This window comes from Cetorhinus maximus, chromosome 9, assembly GCF_964194155.1.
Source record: "Cetorhinus maximus chromosome 9, sCetMax3.hap1.1, whole genome shotgun sequence".
NCBI classification, from domain to species: domain Eukaryota; kingdom Metazoa; phylum Chordata; class Chondrichthyes; order Lamniformes; family Cetorhinidae; genus Cetorhinus; species Cetorhinus maximus.
This window is the reverse complement of record NC_135887.1, coordinates 19,437,614-19,455,880: the sequence shown is the minus strand read 5'-3', so window position 1 is coordinate 19,455,880 and position 18,267 is coordinate 19,437,614. Positions and strand designations below refer to the sequence as shown.

Sequence of the window (18,267 nt, the reverse complement as noted above, 5' to 3'; positions counted from 1 at the left end):
AAGGCAACAGCAGGCCCCTGTAGGTCATGTGCAGCTTGCCAGGGTCTGCCTCTTGTTGTGGGGTAATAAGTGTGTCCAAAGCTGACTCATTGGAAGGTGTCACATACCTTCTGGTTTTCTGTCTGCTTCGTGTGCATACCTCATATTTGTTGCTCTAACTGGTACATCACCCACTTCTGGACTACATGCCGTTAAGCCAAAATAGGTTGCACCACACCAAAGGAATGTATTTTAAAAACATTAAGTCTTGAATTTCTGATATATTGCAAAGATGTATACTGTACCCATTAAAGTTATAAGTTTGTTTTTCAGATGTGTGTCTAGTCTCGCAATCATCATTTCCACAGCATTCCTAATCTCTCTGACACGCTCATCCTTTGCACTCCGTACTGCTTCCACATTTCTCTCCTGGACACAAAAAAAATATCATTTCTGTACTGTCAGAAGCCAAATTTAAAAAAAGCTTAGAAAAAGTAAACTGTGATAATTATCACTTACGATGTAGAATGTATCTGTAAAACTCCTGACCTCACATTTATGAGCATTTTAAAAAAGAGAGCTTGAATGATTAATTATGTCCTTCGCAATAATTTTTTAAAAATCAAACTAGTAAAGCTAGCGATTAATTATGTGCTCAGCTTCAAATCAAATTTTAAATGAAAGCTAAATTTTGCCAACAACTTATGATGCTAGTTCCTGTATCAAATGTGCTTCTAACTGGCACAGCAGTTTTAACAGTTGACTAAATTAATTGGTAGCTTGATGCTTTGTTTTGGTTCTACAAGCTGTAGCTTATACAGAATCCTTAAAGAAAAATGCCAGAATTAAAATCAATACTATCGTTGGCTTATAGTTACATAGCCTTACAGATCAATTTTTTTTTAAAAAGGGGAGAGGTACTCCCATCAACTTTCTTCCCACTATCATGCTTGGTCTTTTCACATGATCAAGGGATCTGGATTTGAATCCAGTCTACATTGACGGCACAAATAAATTTCTCTGCAGAAAGCCTTGTATGAAATAAATTTGGCCATTCTCATCCAATCTCCTAGTGCAGAGATATTCAACCATGGCTTCAGTGGCAACACTCCTGCCGAAGCTTGAAGGTTCAACCTCCACTTGAAGCTTAAGCACAAAATTTAACAAGTCCAGGATCTGACATTAAACTAGGGCCCCTTTTACAAGATTCCACTACTCTATTCAAAAGATGAGTTGCAGAGGTCTTCTGGTGTCATAGCCAACGACCAGCACAACCAAATACAGCTTAACTGGTCATTTATCCGATTGTGGTTTGTGGGACCTTGTGCACAAATTGGCTACTGCATTTGTCTACAATAAAAATCACTGACTACACTTCAAAAATATTTCCTTGGTCATGAAGTTCTTTGGGACATTTCAAGGATATAAAAGGCACAGTTGTTTCTGCTTTCTTTCTAGTCTTTTGGAGCTGAGGATCACATACAAGTGTCTGAATCAGTGTGCTGCATGATTATATAGAAATATTCAAACCATATCGTAGCATCACTGAAAAACAAACACATGCTGAACTTTTTCGTCTTGCACTAATCAGGACATTCACAAGAATACCAAGTGTAAAGAGGACAACAACTTATACTTCATGAGAACAGAGTGCTGATTGGTTGGTAAGTAGTCCTGTACTACCAAATGACTATTTGTATGTCCTAGCATGCTGTATACAAAAGGTCAGAGGTCTCCAAACACAAAAAGAATACCCCTCTACCCACTAATACACAAAGCAAGAAACGGCACTGCATACAAGTACTCATGCAATGCTTCCCTCTGTAGTTTGAAAGCTTTGCCCTCGGCTTTTGAAACCTCATCAGCCCAGAGAGCTATCGAATGCTGATTTTAGATTTGTTCAATAAAGTGGCTCACTGCTAAATGAATCAATAGCAGCCAGTTACAGACTTCATTATAGCCTATAACAAGCTGATTTCATAGAAATCCGAAAGAGCATAATGATAATTAACTTGCATTTATATAGCTCCTTTAAAATCCCAAGGTACTTCAGATGAACAAGGAAAACATGCACCAAGCCAAAAAACAAAAAAAAGTGATTAGAAGATACAACCGAAAGCTTAATCAAAGAGAGTCATACATGGAAAAGTCAAAAGACACAAGGAGCTTAAGAAAGGGAATCTTAGACAGTGGGACTTTGCCAAGTGTAGGACAAAAGGATTCATAAGAGGCTGGGGAGGGGTGATCTGGAGAGGAAATATAGAGCTACACAGGTCACAGTTAGGGAGGGGTTGAAGAGAAGGATCATAAGTTACTTTGCATCACATTAGAAAGAAAGGAGAAATAAAACATACGTTTATCTTATGATCACAGGTGATTTTTATTAGCTACAAATAGCTTAAAACACACACACAAAAACGAACAAGAGCACGTGCGCACACATGCGCACCTGGGCTATGACTGTAGATTGTACCTTGCAAGTTAAAAAAGGATGAATCTAAAATGTCTCATCTAAGAATAGCCAGATCAATTGGATAGAAACATAGAAAGAAAGGGACCAGGAATAACCATTGTAGGTTATATGGTCAATCCCACTTGGTCCTAATGTTTACACCTCTGTCATCTTACCACTTCCTGCACCAAACTGATCAGTTCCATTAGTCGACGACGCAACTTTGCCACCTCATCATTCACTTTGGTAACATGCTGCTCGTAAATCTCAGCTAACGGTTTGAATGTGTGGCCCCCATGCTGCAATGAAAACAAAATATCTTAATGTAAAACCCTCAAATCCTACACACTGGTGAATTTATGATCTCGGTTGCACACCAGCTGAAGCCACAGTAAACAGAAAGGTAGAAGGCAAAATAGAGAATCTCAATGGTGCCAGTCTTGCTGAGCAAAAATAAACAAATAGATTGATAAATTGATAATCCCTGCCTACTTGCCATTGGAGCACAAAAACAGAAATTGGGGTATCTGCCCTCAAAGTATCATTTAAAAATGTACCAATATGCTTGAAAACATATAGCATCCACGGTGTTTTACAATACAACCAAGTGCAGAATCATGTTAGAAAATCAGCATCCTGCTATTCAAGGTTAACGGTCCAATAGACATGCCATTGTGCCTTGCCTCACCAAAAGCTGTTCTACTGGAAGACATTGTTATGTACAACGTATAATTCACTGCAGGCTTTTGGGCCATCAGATTTCTATAATTAGCAATTTATTTTCAATACACACACTAATAAAAAACAATTCTGCTTTCCTATGGTAGTCAACATGATCTGCTGGAAGTTAGGGTGAGGATTCTAAGGAGTTTAACAATATTTGCAGCAGGCTCCCCCATTGAAAAAAAAAGTGTGATTTGGACAGCTCATAGTTCTTTATAATTTCACACCAAATTACAGGTACATTGCCAGATCTTTAAAGATCTTCAGATCCAACAAATTTATCAATGTCCTTACCATTCCCCCCCAAAGTGCACATTGGTGGCAGATGCATTTCTTGCACGTCCAACAGAATACACTTAGCTTCTCGTGGTGACTGTCACATCTGAAATAAATGTCAAATAATTGAAAACATTTAAAAATATTTAATAGAATTAAGTTTTAAAATAACCTTCTTGCTGTACCACCACAACTTGTAAGTTGAATACCATTTAAAAAAAAATTTGCTTTTACATTAACAAAAGAGACTAATCCCAATCTGTTCTTTTCTAAAGTTCTCGCTCTCTGGCTGCAGAGCTTCTACAAAGGAGCACTAGACCACCAATACGATTGCTCATTAGCACAAATGGGCAACTTCAAACTTCCCACAATTTGGCATAGTTGCTAGTCTCTTTCGGAGATGCTACAAGAATGACTGTTGTGGGAAATTTAGAAAATAATCACAATGGTGTAGAATTCACACTGTGCGCAAAGGGGTTAGAGTACATTCACAGCCTAATTATAGCTCTGCACAGACGTTACAGTTATAATGCTGTAGATCTGGAGTCAGGACCTGCTTGGGACTTCACATTTACACAAACAGGTTTAGCATTCTAGTTAGTCTCAGTTTGTTGCTCATCTGGGGTGAAGTCTCTCCATGTAGTCTTCAGCAGCATCAATAGGTCTTTACTTTAGAGGCCGTTCAGCCATCAGAAGCGGAGTACGAGAACCTTTAAGTTAGGTCCCCTGTTCGTAAAAATAGCAAACTAATACGTTTGATATCAATGGGTTTTCAGCCCAAGTCACCTTCTAATCGATCAGTCACAAGAATTAATTTAAAAAGTTGGTGGAAATAATGTCACCATTATTGGCTGCATGGGCACTGAATCATGAGCTAGAATGAAACTGCAGTGAATGCATTTCTGCTTATTTCAAGAGCACAAAAAAGTTTCAGAAAAATTTTGGGAAAAAAAATGAAAACCCAATAGATTAAGTACTTTCAACAAGATCACAGACCATTATACAGTAATGACACACTTACTTGTCTTTGTCATTCTCCTCATGCTTACTGAGATTACACAGCTGAAGTGTGTCCAGTTGTTGTGTGACTTCCTCTGCCCAGCGACAGTTCACAAGCTCTCGCAGCTGAAGGGGTGCCCTACAACAAGTCAGATGTTGAAAACTTCGGCACCATTGTACATATATATCAAACAGTCTTATAGTCATCCAGGCAATACAGAACCATTGTAATATATTTTTCCTTCGAACAATGTTTGTAACAGGGAACAGACTGTTTCCATTCATGTCAGCACTAAGTATACCCAGGGAAGGTACCAAATGGCCAGGCAGAACCCTCAACACAGGAAATTCAAAAGATCCAGAATCATTTAATGCATTACCTCATTAGGTATGGAGCTTACTCTATTTGCCTAAGCTATATTCAAATTCAAAGGTCACGCTTAGAGTAACCAGTCGAAGAAGTTAAGCCATTTATTTTCATCTACAAAACATTCCACACCAGAGATGCAGGGGTGCAAATTGCTAGGTCTCTGCAAATAATGGAGAAGCAGCCTGCTGATTATCTTTCCTCCCAATAGTGAAGTCCCTGTGCTGCACATTCACCCTGAAAACCAAATTTATGAATTCAAGAGTAGAAATTCACAGCACAAATCACCTTGTGCCCTTGCAGCACAGAGCATCAATGCCTCACATGCTGCATTGGTGCACTAATAAACACACTTATGTGCACTGAATAACAAAGAACAGGATGAAAGAGAACTAGACAACAGGATAAAATTTCAGGATTTTTGCTTCACCTCCGGCTCTTTCTCTTCCCTATTATGTATCTGAATTCTTATTACATCAGATGTTTTTAGCTCCCATACTTAGCTATCTTGTAGGTGAGCCTACATTTCCTTTGAGAATGTTTTGATATGCCCATACAAACCTAGGTAAAATCTGTAGCATGTCTGGGGTAATGAACAATGAAGACTTTTTTTCAAAAAAGATTCCTACAGCTGCTATTAATATCCTGTACCCACACAGGATCCTCTGTCTTTGAAGGCTAGATCTTGTTACAGGCTTTAATTGCCGACAGTTTCAAACATTGATAGAACAAGGTGAATAATAGCAAATAGAATGTCTCCAGTGGTTGTCATACCACATCAAACTGTAGAAAATAAAAAAGGCTCACAACTCTAGTTCTATAATTATGACCTTTTTTTTTAAGAAGTAGCTTTTTTAATCCCTTTCCTCGTTAACTTAAGCCGTTATCTGGTTTGTCTTGCTCTCTCCTGAGGTTTCTGTCAAACAATGGCTCTTTGAAGGTTCCAGATCAAATTCATTCATTTGAAAAATGTGACCCAATAAAATCTCCCTGAAAACAATAATGGAGCCTTGAAGTTACTTAAATAGTTGTTAAATTTAAAAATGTCTAAGACACTTAGCTGACCAAATCAGACAGCACATTGGCATATGCATTCAGTGACTTGATTCTTCTCTTGAGCAAACTGCCTGGCGACCAAACAATAATTCTAATATTGTGTCAAATTAATCTGGGACATGACAGGAAAGTGAAGCTAATTTTTAAGTGCCATGACAGAAAAAAAACAAAAGTTAAAAATTGTGAATACAAAAATGCACTGTTTTTGTTGTACATCCATTAAAACTTCCACATCTTAATACCATTCAAAGCAAGTAATTTTAGCTCTAGATACACAGCATAATATTAACAGGTACCATTTTGCATTTTTACACCCCATCAAATAATAAAGTAGAATGTTGAAGCTAGGAATATTACAATGTGTTGTGGTGAAAGTAAAAGCATTTATAATTCCAAGTTACATAGATAACTCTTAACATGTTAAAATTGAGATTACTCAGCTATTGCTACTTATGCCCACAATTTTCCTTTCCACGTTAGTCAAACTCTATTGATTCTGGATTGGAGCCAGACAGGTTCACATAATGAGGCAGCTATTTAAAAAAATTGCAAATTAGGCGAAAAGTCCAAATAGTTTCCAGTTTGGCGTAAACTCTGATTAAGACTAGCTGTAGCTGTAGGTGTGCCCTTACCTGCAATGTGGGCACTGGGCTCTCTGCTCTGTTAACCAGCGCTGTGGAGACAAGAAGCATTTTTCTTTTTAAAAAAAAGGCTACTCCAATTGTGCCTGGGTTTTGATCCTTCCTTTGTTAATGAAAACTCAACAAAATCTTGACTATTTCCAGGTCTCCACTTAACATTTTAAGAAATTTCTAGATATTGTGAAACCAGACAAGTGGCAATCCAATGACGCAGGAACTCAATTTAATGACAGGTGAAGCTCCAAATATTGGGTAGGGTGAGTTAAAAAAGGGAGGAGATGGGGAAAAGATCACAACTAAATGAACCTCCTAGTAGCTGGTTAACCCTGGGAAGACATTACACATCCTCAGAGCTGATGAATGACCCAGCTGTAAGTCTAAACTGCTGGCCTGAACAAATACAGCCAGAACAGCATTAGTGTTAAAAAAAAATTGGGCCCATGCTTATTAAATTAAAACACTAAAATTTTAAAAAATGCACATTTACTTAGGCAATGTCCAAAATGCTCACGTGAAGAGCAAACAAATACATTTTAATAACAAGGCAGTGCAAGTACTACTGTACAGCTATACAGCAGCAAAATGTAGCTGCTTAGCTGATCACTGATGGGTTTGCTGAGTCTGGGTTACAGCACCACAGTTCAGCACAAACGGGATACCATTTTAAAAAACAAAATCAGCTGAAGCATTCATATCAACTGGTCCTCTTAAGAAAAAATTTAATCATGTTAGAGACAGATTAGATCATTCCGGCACATTCCCGTACTCTTGGAATTAGAACAGTTGTTCCAAAAACAGCACTGCTTTCATGGTATTGTAACACTGAGCCATAAAAAATGCATGTAGAATATCAACAACCTAGTGACATTGGAAGATTTCCAGCACCATTCGGGAAGCAACTGCCTTTCACTCAATAACTTTTATTCTAATCCTTCTCTTCGCAATAACAGCTCTCTAATCTTTCACTGCATAGGTCAAGACTCGAGAACTCCACTGCATGATAAAACAGGTTACATATCTGGCCGCACATAGCATAGAAATGAAACTGACTATTTGGATTAAAAGCTGCGATGTAGCAAGCTACAATTTGCACACAGCCAACGGGGCAAGGTGAAGTCTCTTCAACTTATCTTCCTCTTTCACAATTCATGTCTTTTTTCCCCTGACTACTAGGGCTCCTGCATCATTTGCAACTGGAAGGTACAGCCGGTAGAAGGCTTTCCGTAGTCTTTGCCAAAAGCATTCGAGCTGGCCACTCTGAATTGTCAAACCATTTCATAGTAGCTTGCTCAAACTTTAATTTCTGGAATAGATTTTCCTTAGGAAATTGTACAACCCGAGGCTGGTTTGGGGGGAAGGGGGTGGACAGGAGGGGGCACAGTGAATGGTAGTAATTAGATTGAGGTAGTGTGTGTCTGGATAGGCCAGGCTTAAATGGATCAGATAGTCATTCCCATCCTTTTTTGGACGTATGTACATAAAGCAGACAGCAAAACCTAACTCAGAATACAACAGGTACTTACCCTTATGCAACTGAAGCAACAAAGCTTTGAGCAGTGTGGACAGAGCCGGGCATCGCGTAACTTCTCCATACAAATAAAACATCTGAACACCTCTGCAATGCTCTGATAAAAAAAGAAAGGGATTATTTAACTGGATACTTTGTGGCTTGCAAAACACGCATCAGATACTGCACAAATAAAAACTCTTTGCCTGCAGTAATCTTTTCTAAACTTCCTTGTCACGTGCATCAAAGCAGCAAAGGAAGGAAGTTCACAGCAAAAGTGCAATGTGTTTTCAGCAATAAAAGGAGCCGGGCAGGAGAAAATAATGATTGTTAGCATAGAATTATACAGGTTTTCAAGCTGAAAGTTTCCACTGGGCAAACTAAACCTCAAAGCTTGACTTATTACAATGGTGCATTGATGCTTTAATCTTCAAAGTGATCATAAAATCATTTTTTTTAAAAAAAATGTGTCCCATTACTGAAATACTAAAAATGTCTTCCACTTATTAGTCTGGAAAGGGGCTAACATTAGGTCAGTCCTCCAAATAATCAACAATGAATTTCTGCAGACACAGCAGAACTGTTCAAATGCCTGAATGACAAGTAACTGCTGCTTACCATTTCTAAACTGCTAGACTCAGCAGCATCGCCTACATTACACTATACTCTAAACTGCATGTCTAATTCAGGCCTTTTAATGTCACTACTCTTTCCGGCACAGGACATTTCTCAGGATAAAGCTCCAATGTAATCTGACACATATTATCTTCACTACTTATTGACAGTATGAAGATTTATGAAAAACTTGAAGGTTAAAAAAAAACCATACACATGATGTGTGTGGTTTCTTCAAACCGCTTGAAATATCAACGTGCCGTCTCTGATCAGTAGATAGGTGATACGTGGTACAAGAAAACCGTGTTAATGTTGGTTGTTTCCTAGTATAGTTTGTTAACAACCACTTAGTTCAGATGCAGCAGAAATTGGGTATTGTTTCAGTGCCACTTTTCATTTCCCACACCAACTACCTTTATGGTTTTTAGTAAGCTTCAACGGACACTTGACAATCCAATTTTCTCTTCAGCAGAATCCAGATCTGCAAGGAAAATCATTGCAATACATTGCAATAGGACATGGCAATTCTACCAGGATTTGTCAGTCTGAGATCAGAGTTCAGCATAGGTAGGTTTATAAAACAAAAAGACTCGTGTACCTGACAAGACTTCAATCAAATTATGTGCAACTTTATTCATTTGTTTAGTAGTCTTCCAGAACTTACAGAAGCATATTACTGTTCACGGACATACAGGCTCATTTTTCACACAAAGAGCACCGCAGCCAAGCTTAAGCCTGTCCACACTTCATCTGGAAGTGTACGATTTCCAGCAAGCATAAGGGATATTGATCAAAACCAGGAACCATAGCAAATTGTTCCCTTTTTTTTTAAAATTTCGACACACTAAGACCAATACAGCATCTCAACATCTGCCCCTGCTAAGCCAAGCTAACTCAGCACTGACCAGGATTTGAATCTGTGATATTCTGACCTTTATGCCTTATACCACATAAGATATGGGAAATGCTTCTATCAATGAATTTCCATCAATTAACACAGCATTGTGAGGTACCACAGCATGCACAGAATAGATGTCCTTTATTTTTAATAACTTGCAGTCAAAGAACTGAAATTAGAAAGTTGCTAGGTCAGCTTTCCTCAAAACAAATGCATTTAGATGATCACTGAATGGCAATGGAACCGTTCCACAATGCAAACCCATACATTTCATTCTCCTGGTTGAAGAAATGAGCAGTAATAGTAAGAAACGTGGAACACAAAAGGAATAGGATATTTACCATAACAAGTATACAAATACTACCTTTAAATGTAATAAAATGTCCCAGGTTTAGGACCTTTACAACGAAAATTAGGCATCAAATCCCCTGAGGTGATTTGGGCAGATGGCCAAAAAAGATAGGTTTTAAGGAGCATCCTGAAGGAGGGAAAGAGTGGTAGACTCACAGAGAAGTTTAAGGATGGTATGGAGAGCTTAGGGCCTTGACAGTTAAAAACACGGCCATCAGTGGTGGAGCGATTAAAACACGGGAAACTCAAGAGGCCAGAATTAGAGGAGTGTAATTATCTCGGAGGGTTGTGGGGCTGGAGGAGATCACCGAGACAAGAGGCAAGGCCATGGAGGAATTTGAAAACGAGAATGAGAATTTTAAAATCGAGGTTGTTGCTTAATCAGGAGCCAGTGTAGCTCAGTGAGCACAAGGTTGATGGGAGAATGGAACTTGGTGCGAGTAAGGACACAGGCAGCTGAGTTTTGGGTGTCTTCCAGTTTACGCAAGGTTGACTGGGAGATACCATTCAGGAGGTCATCATTATAGTAAAGTCTAGAGGTAACAAAAGCATGGATGAGGGTCTCTGCAGCAGATAAACTGAGGCAGGGGTAGAGTTGAGCGGTGTCACAGAGGCAGAGAAAGGCCAAGTGCTTTTAGGAAAAGGCAGCAGCTTTAATGACATTACCCAGTGACTTCAATCACCAAAAAGAATTACAAAATATTTTCCTTACTTCAACACTTTGCTCATCCATCTTTGCTCTGTGCTGTGTACTGCAGATCTTACAAGAATATCCTGGGATCGCCGAAGGAGGAATCGGTTACCACTGCACAACTGGAAAAGGACAACATCAGTTCTCCAGAGGTTTTACAGGACAAACATAATTCCAAGACAATAACAATGTGACTCCACTGCCCATTAGTAAAATATTTCAGTTTTAATGCTATATGCTTTTTGAAATCAGGATTAGAGCTGCACACTTGCTATGTGGTTAGAAAGGCTGTTTTACATACTGGAGGGTCAAGCAACGTTCTTCCCCACTTGCAAGCTGAACCCATTTCTAGACAGCATGGAAAGTGGCTAGGTCAAATGATTGAGAAAACAGGTCATCTAGTACTCAAAATTGAGAATTTTTTAAGAAGTTTTTAGTTATGCAGTAACCCTTCTGAACTTTTAAAATTTGCATTTTAGAAGATCTCCAACATTCAGAACAGTCAAAATAGCCACAATTCTCTTTAAAGTTTCTTGCCACGGATAGTCTGAGAAATGCATGCCCTTGCAATTTTATAACAAACCCCCACACAGCCATTGCAAATGTCCATCACTGTGAAGTCCTGCATTTTAAGTAACTACATACAATACTCTCTTTGATTACATTGCAGCTACCATTAGTCATTTATTAAACGCTGTACTGTGTGAACTTATAACCTTCAATTACGGTAATATACTGCACTGTCAACGACAGAAAATAGTTGTTTCAGATAACAGTCCAAAATACTAAAGATTTTAGAAAGGAACAGCAATTGGCACTGGGAGAATAAAAAGACGCATCATGAATTTCAATGAAGGCTGCTTCAATAGTCAAATGTAAATGCTTACAATGGGATTGATTATCTGTGATCTTTTGCAAAGCGGATGGGGGTTGGTTGAGGGGGGAAAGAATTTCTCTCAGCGAGTCAGGCAGTACTGCATAGTTAGCAAAATGTAAGCTAAGAGAAACACCATTTTTTAAAATGACTTTTCCCAAAGAAGTTATGGATGGGTTCACCATTTTATCAGAGATGCCACCACTGCAGTACTTCAAAGGTTAGGATGCAACAGTGACAAAAGCAGAGTTTCATCTTGTGAGATGTGCATTACCTTGCATGTGTCACTTTAAAACTTTTGAGATTGACTCCATTGCCAGGCTGTAAAAAAAGCGACTGATGGCAGCTCAGAGGCGCTTTGAGCTCCGAGAGCTTTATTTGAGCAAAGAAATTGTAAGTTAACTGAACAGTCTGATTCTGTTGTCACTCTCAGCAAGAATGCTTCACAAATCTGTCAAATCAGGCCAATGGGGTGGACAGGGTTGGGTACAGTCGAGTCCGAATTAACTGTTGGATGAAGACAATCCTTTCTTCAATTGCTAAGCAAATATAGATCCAGTTTAATTGCTGTCATCGCTGTAGAGTAGGGCAGCATTGTTACCTTGATGCCTATGAAACCAACTTTGAGAATCATGAACTTCAAAGAAAGGTAAAAAAAAAGTGTTAGCCAGGGAATTTCTCCAATTAATATTGGCACTAAATGGGAAAAACATGGATACAACTTCATTAGAAGAATGTTGACAGTATATTTTGCCAGTGGCCCTGGAAGAACGTCAGACTTTTTAAAAAAAAACCAACCTAGTCTGTTTGTAGTGCAAGTTTGACTACTGCAAAGTATGGTGGCTGGCCAAAATTTCTACTTCAATACATTATTTTCTCAACAAACCCACATGAACAGTAGCTTAGACTAAACCTCAGTTTTGTACTGAACTGCAGAAAGATGGCAAAAATGACAGCTCTGACTGAGGTCAACCAGCAAGTCTTAAAAATGATGCAATTAACCAGGTATGACTATGGCATGAAAACAATGAACTTCAGGGCTTGGGAAGAAGCTGCAAAGTTTAAACACTAACTGCAGAGCGAGTCTTGATAGGAGTACGAACATTGGTCATGTGTACCACTATAATTAGTTGTACATTACCGGTCAAATCTCTCAACGACCAATCAGATGGCTAGGAACAAATTTACTCAACAGTTATTGATTGGTTGTGACGGGCAGTGACATGATCCATACTCCTTGCACAGAAGAGTAAGACATAGGCTCAGAATCCCCTACACCATGAGTTACTGACCTTGTCATGTATACACACCAAGTGGAATCCAGGCACTACCCCACAGGGAACAGGGAATGCTAGAAGTCCAAGCACCCAGGCCACTTTTGCTCACTTCTTAGCTGCACTATGAGAAACATTCATGCCTTCAATTCAGCCTTGGTGCAAGAAAGAGGGCAACTATTACAGGGAAATGTAGAACAAAGAAGTTACTTGCATAAAAAATAAACTTTGTGCAGGGCAAGGTATTGAAGTGTTATATTACGATATTAGATTCTGGGTGCTAGGAATACGTATAAAAAATATCCAATAGTGCTGTAAGTGATTGGAAAGCAGAGATTGTAAAAATTATCACATTCACCACCTTCAGTTGAAACCAGGGATGAGGCTGCATTCTCATGATTATTTCTGGCTTTGTATGTGACTTTTTAATAAAAGCTATAGTATGCTGCAAAGCTCACAATTTTAATTGAGTTTTGGCCAATGGCTGTTCATGACAGATGGACATCAAACTTTAGAAAAGATGTCAAGGCCTTGGAAAGAGATATAATAGAGTGGTGCAAGGAAAGTGGAATCTTCTGCTGTGCAGAGAGACTAAAGAGGCTGGGTAAAGGGAAGTTTTAATAGTGCTCAATTATAGATAAAAATCAGAGGACACAGATTTAAGATAACTGGCAAAAGAGTCAAGAGAGACTTTTTAAAAAAAAGAATCAGCAAGTTTAATTTCATTCATTCAATCTGGATGTTGCTCATTCCTAACTGCCCAAGAGACATCTTCTTGAACCACTGCAGTCACTTTTTTTTTTGTAGTGGTTAGATACACCCGAGTTTGTTAGGCCATCAAGTCAACTACATTGCTGTGGGTCTGGTGTCACACACAGAAGCATGGAAAGATTTACAGCACAGGAGGCTGCTATTCGGCCCATTGTGTCTGTACCATGCCAAACCAGGTAACAACAGATTGCCTTCCCTAAAAAGGACTTTAGTGTACCAGGTGAGTTTTTAGGATAATCCGGTCACCATTACTGATACTAGCTTTTTATTCTAGATTTATTTAATTAACTGAATTTAAATTCCCTAGCTGCCATGGTAGAATTTGAACTCACATCTTTGGTTATTAGTCCAGGCCCCTGCATTACTAATCCTGTAACGTAGCTACTATAATGGTCTAAATGCACTGTCTAGAAGAGTGGTGGAAGCAGATTCAGTCGCAATTTTCAAAATGCAATTGGATATATACTTGAAAAGGTTATAGAGCTATGGAGAAGCAGCAGGGGGTGCAACTACAGGTCAAGTACCCTTTATCCGAAACCCTTGGAGCCGACTGAGTTTTGGATTTCAGATAATTTTGGTTTTTGGATACCACATATAGGCCTAGGCCTACTTAAATTACAGTGGCCGAAGTCTAGGCCAGCTATGGTCTAAAGTAAATAAAATGGCTACAAAAGAAAGATGTACCATTGAATAATAAATACAAGGTGCGGTCAGCGAGGTTCGTGTTGGCTTGGGTCACATTCAACCTTGAACGCTGGAAGTATAGGTTCAAAAGTAAAGTGTGGTTTTTGGATGTGTTCGGTTTTCTGATTTATGATAAAGGATACTTGGCCTATAATAGGAAATCTCTGATAAAACTGGCACAGGCATGATGGGCTGAATGGCCTCCTATGTTGGATGATTCTATGGTCACAGACTGTAATTTCTACGTTGATGTATAATGACACCCACATTGAAAGTTGGGTCTCACTTGTAATCAACTGCAAACCAGAGTAATTATCAATAAATAATATGTTTATTATAAATTATATTTGGATTTTACAATGAACTACACAGAGGATAGTGGATTCTTCGAAGTGATGACAAAGTAGCTATCTCAGGAAGCGTTTAAGTAGCTGCAAATCCATGACAACAAAGTCCAATAAATCAATTGCCATCTGCAATATGAACAGAAAATGCTAGAAATACTCAGTAAGTCAGGCAGCATAAATGAAGAGTGAAGCAGAGTGAGTGTTTCAGGTCGATGACCTTTCCAGTCACCATCTGAACCCTGCAACTGGATTATGATCTTGTTGGATCCACCAACAGTTCAAGAAAGCAATGAATTTCCTGCCGTGGTAGCAGATAGTCTTTTGATTCATGAACCATATCATCTTAGCAAATCTTAGCTGACATGGCAGAGGTGACACAGTTGACTTCAGCATCTCTTGGCTAAGGAGTGAACGGAAGTTCCTGCTCACTATCTGGTAACCGCTGCGTGAGTGTGCCATTGAACAAGGATAAGATCAGGTTCAACTCTGAAGCCCCAAGCCCTTCCCCATGGGCTGGCTGTCACACAAGAGTCAAATGGTTTGTTAACAATCATCTGAATTCACATTGAGAATGACCACTTGGGCAAAATATCAGACCACTGCCAGCACCCATGAAATCGTCCATCAGGTTTGCTGTCTTCAGGAAGGGGAAAAATTTAGGGGAAAAAAAACTTGAGTGCCTCAGATTCTCTCAAAAGGTGTTGTTGATTTTTAGAATGTACACAGCATAATTGGACAATGCAGTGATTTAACTGATGTACAATGCTAAAGGTTGGAATCGACAGGAATTATGGGATTTGGGGAGCAAGTGAGAAAATGGAGTTGAGTGCAAGATTAGCCATGATCGTATTGAATGGCGGAGAGGCTCGATGGTCCACTCCTGCTCCTATTTCTTGGGTTCTTGTGATCTACAGAACGGTGGAATATTACTCTGCTTTCACCCTCTGCTGAGTTCCGATCTCAGCTGCATCTTTTGATAGGTGAAATCCTAACAGCAGAGGCAGAACATTGAAGAGAAAAGCTCAGAAATAAATAAATAAAAATGACAGGGATAGGAAGCCAGTCTGCTTATAGGGTGCAGCAATGTGACAACTTGGGTACTATACCTAGTTAAAGGATAAATATTATACTACATTAGCTGTAGTTGCGATTGCTTGCACATAGATTTCACAAGCTGCCAACCTGAAACAAAGTTGTTGATATGCAGGAACATTCATACTGATGGACTAAAGACAATGTAGAGAAATAAGTTTCCTGTTTATTTGTTAGCCTTCTCTCTCTTGACAGCTTATTCTGGGTTACAGCTCAATAGGTAGTTTCTCCCAAATACTTCACATTTGAGAATGAAGTTTCAGTGAGTGCCCACATGTTATTCAATTTCAAGTGCCATTTCAGTCAAGTCAGATATTGATCACTTCTCCCAAGAGTCACTGGATATGAGCAACACTGGATCTCCCCCCTCCCCCCCCCGCACCCCCCCCCCCCCCCAAGCCCAATTAATCCAAAACCAGCAAGACCAATATCAATGTTCAGCTGAGCTAAACTAACTCAGCATAGACTGAGGATCAAACATGACACATTCCTAGTCTGTTTGGCTCAATGCCTTTACTAACTAAGCTATCTGGTACCATTTAAAAATACTTAAGGTCACTCTCAAACCCTGGTAATGTCTGCAATATTGCAAAACTGTAGGCAGGGGACTAATGCCACATTATGGACTGGTTAGCAAAATAGAAGCCAATGGAATTAAAGGGGCAGTAGGAGCAATAATACAAAGTTGATTAAAAGACAGAGTACTGGCAAACAGTTGTTTTTCAGATTGAAGGGAAGTATACAGTGGTATCCCTCAGGGGTTAACATTAACTCCACAGTTCTTTTTGATAAATATAAATGGCATGGACTTGGGTTTTGGGGGCAAAATTTTAAAGTTTTGCAGATGAAAAAAACTTGGAAATGTAGTAGATAATGAGGGGAAAATTACAGACATCAGGAGGATGTAGACTCTGGTGAAATGGGCAGATAAATGGCAGACATAATTTAATGTAGAGTAATGTGAAGTGATGCATTTTGCAAGGGTGAATGAGGGGAGGCAATATTAACAAAATTATACAATTTTAAAAAGGGGTTCAAGAACAGCAATCTGTGGGTTCACACACACAGTCCTTTGAAGATGCAAACCAAATGGCTACAGCCATTCAAATGTATACATGGTCCTTGGCTTTACAAAAAGAGGCACAGCATATAAAATCAAAGAAAGTTATGCTAAAGCTTTGTAAATCACTAGTTAGGCCTCAGATGAAGTATTGCATCACCACAGGAGGTAGGACGTCAAGCCCTTGGGAGGATGCAGGGGAGATTTATTATAGTCCCAGCAATAACAGACTTCAATTACGTGAAAAGACTAGAAAAGCTCATTAGAGGAGAAAGCCAAGAGGAGACTTGATGGAAGTTTCCAAAATTATGAGAAGTTTTCACAGTTTCACCTTATTTACTCTACCAGCACATGGTTACTAAGGAGGGGGACACATGGTTAAGATAACTGGCAAAACTGGCAGAGGGGAAAAGAGGAAAGAAACATTTACACAGCATATTATGCTAATCTGGAATGCATTATTTGGTGGGGTAACCAGATTCAATTGCAATTTTGAAAAGGGAATTGATTATATACTTGGAGGGGGGGAAAAAAAGGAGAAAATCGCAGGGCTCGGGGGGGGGGGGGACATCATCGGACTGGGACTAACTTCAGAGAGTGGCACAAACATGTTGTACGATTCCATGCTTACTCATGTACCTGCAGACTAAACACGGCACATCACACCACTCTGGGTCCACCAGCAGCAGAATCATTCAATCCCTGAATTAAATGCAAACCCTGGTGCAGACAAGTCTTGCTTACCTGGGGAAGCAAAAAAAAACACAACCTGCAGCTTGAAGAACATTTCTTCTGCTTTACAACCCAACCCACAGCCCTTCCTCACCCAGGAAGGCAGCATCCCAGTTATACATCCAAAACCAAACGCACACCATCCGGCTCCACATTAAAAACGATCCAAGCTATTTTTTTTTTAAAAAAAGTGGGACTTCGCAGACCTGCGCCTGATGAGACCATTTAAAAACGCGCACGTACCAAAATAAATGATATAAACGTATCAAAAACACACAAGTAAATGAAAGGCTCATCTGGAACTCACACCACAGGCTGGCGTCCCATCCAGGGTAAAGCCCAATGATGATGATGCTGCTGCTGCACCTGAGCAAGGGTCACGGCGGCTTATGATTGTTGTCGGTGGCCCTCCTGTCTTGAAGGGCAACTTTCCCCGGGGTCGGGTCAGTGCAGTGCGGGGGCAGCGAGGGGGGAGGGAACCTGCGGCCTACAGCAGCTGCAGAGTGAGGCCGCTAACCGGCAGGCAGTGCCTCTGGGGGGCGGATCCGCAGTGCCGCTTCCCTCCCTCCCCCCTCCTCCTTCCCTTCACACTTTTAAATTGTTTGTTTATTTACTCTCTCTCTCCCTCCCTCACATTATTTTCTTTACCCGTCTCTGGCCCCGGGGAGATTGATTATTCATTCACCGATCGCCCAGGATTTCTCGGTGAAGATGATTCCCCGGGCTTCAAATCGGCAAGGCGACCGTTTGTCACCCGGGGAGACAGCCAATCAGAAAGCAGCCGGCGGCCTTCTCGCCCCTCCCCCACGCGCCGGGCGGCGTGGCCCCGCCCTCCCGGCAACGCCCACGTTGGGGTGGGGTTGGTGGGTAGAGGGAGC

General features: G+C 40.0%; 1 protein-coding gene and 1 long non-coding RNA gene across 8 annotated transcripts in view; one reads left to right on the top strand and one right to left on the bottom strand.

The window, feature by feature from the left end:
• The window catches only part of LOC144684429 (uncharacterized), a 74,743-nt gene extending 61,342 nt beyond the window's left edge, over positions 1 to 13,401 (top strand). For both annotated transcript variants that reach the window (XR_013577502.1, XR_013577503.1), the window contains 2 exons: positions 1,571 to 1,643; positions 10,623 to 13,401. This is a non-coding gene — a long non-coding RNA (uncharacterized LOC144684429). The remainder of the gene's footprint in view (positions 1 to 1,570; positions 1,644 to 10,622) is intronic.
• Positions 1 to 17,834, bottom strand: part of trim37 (tripartite motif containing 37) — an 88,367-nt gene extending 70,533 nt beyond the window's left edge. For 3 of the 6 annotated variants that reach the window (XR_013577501.1, XM_078548198.1, XM_078548200.1), the window contains exons 1-8: positions 17,702 to 17,834; positions 10,577 to 10,677; positions 8,017 to 8,118; positions 6,485 to 6,525; positions 4,452 to 4,568; positions 3,449 to 3,536; positions 2,608 to 2,730; positions 285 to 408 (exon numbers count right to left, since the gene is read on the bottom strand). Coding sequence is in view for 5 of the 6 variants with exons in the window: in XM_078548198.1 (XP_078404324.1) it covers positions 285 to 408; positions 2,608 to 2,730; positions 3,449 to 3,536; positions 4,452 to 4,568; positions 6,485 to 6,525; positions 8,017 to 8,118; positions 10,577 to 10,597 (616 nt within the window). In the remaining variant the exon portion in view is untranslated. Of the gene's footprint in view, positions 1 to 284; positions 409 to 2,607; positions 2,731 to 3,448; positions 3,537 to 4,451; positions 4,569 to 6,484; positions 6,526 to 8,016; positions 8,119 to 9,025; positions 9,097 to 10,576; positions 10,678 to 17,701 lie in introns of those variants that run through there. The other 3 variants (XM_078548199.1, XM_078548202.1, XM_078548203.1) reach the window with 3 other exon arrangements.
• Between the last annotated feature and the right edge of the window lie 433 nt (positions 17,835 to 18,267).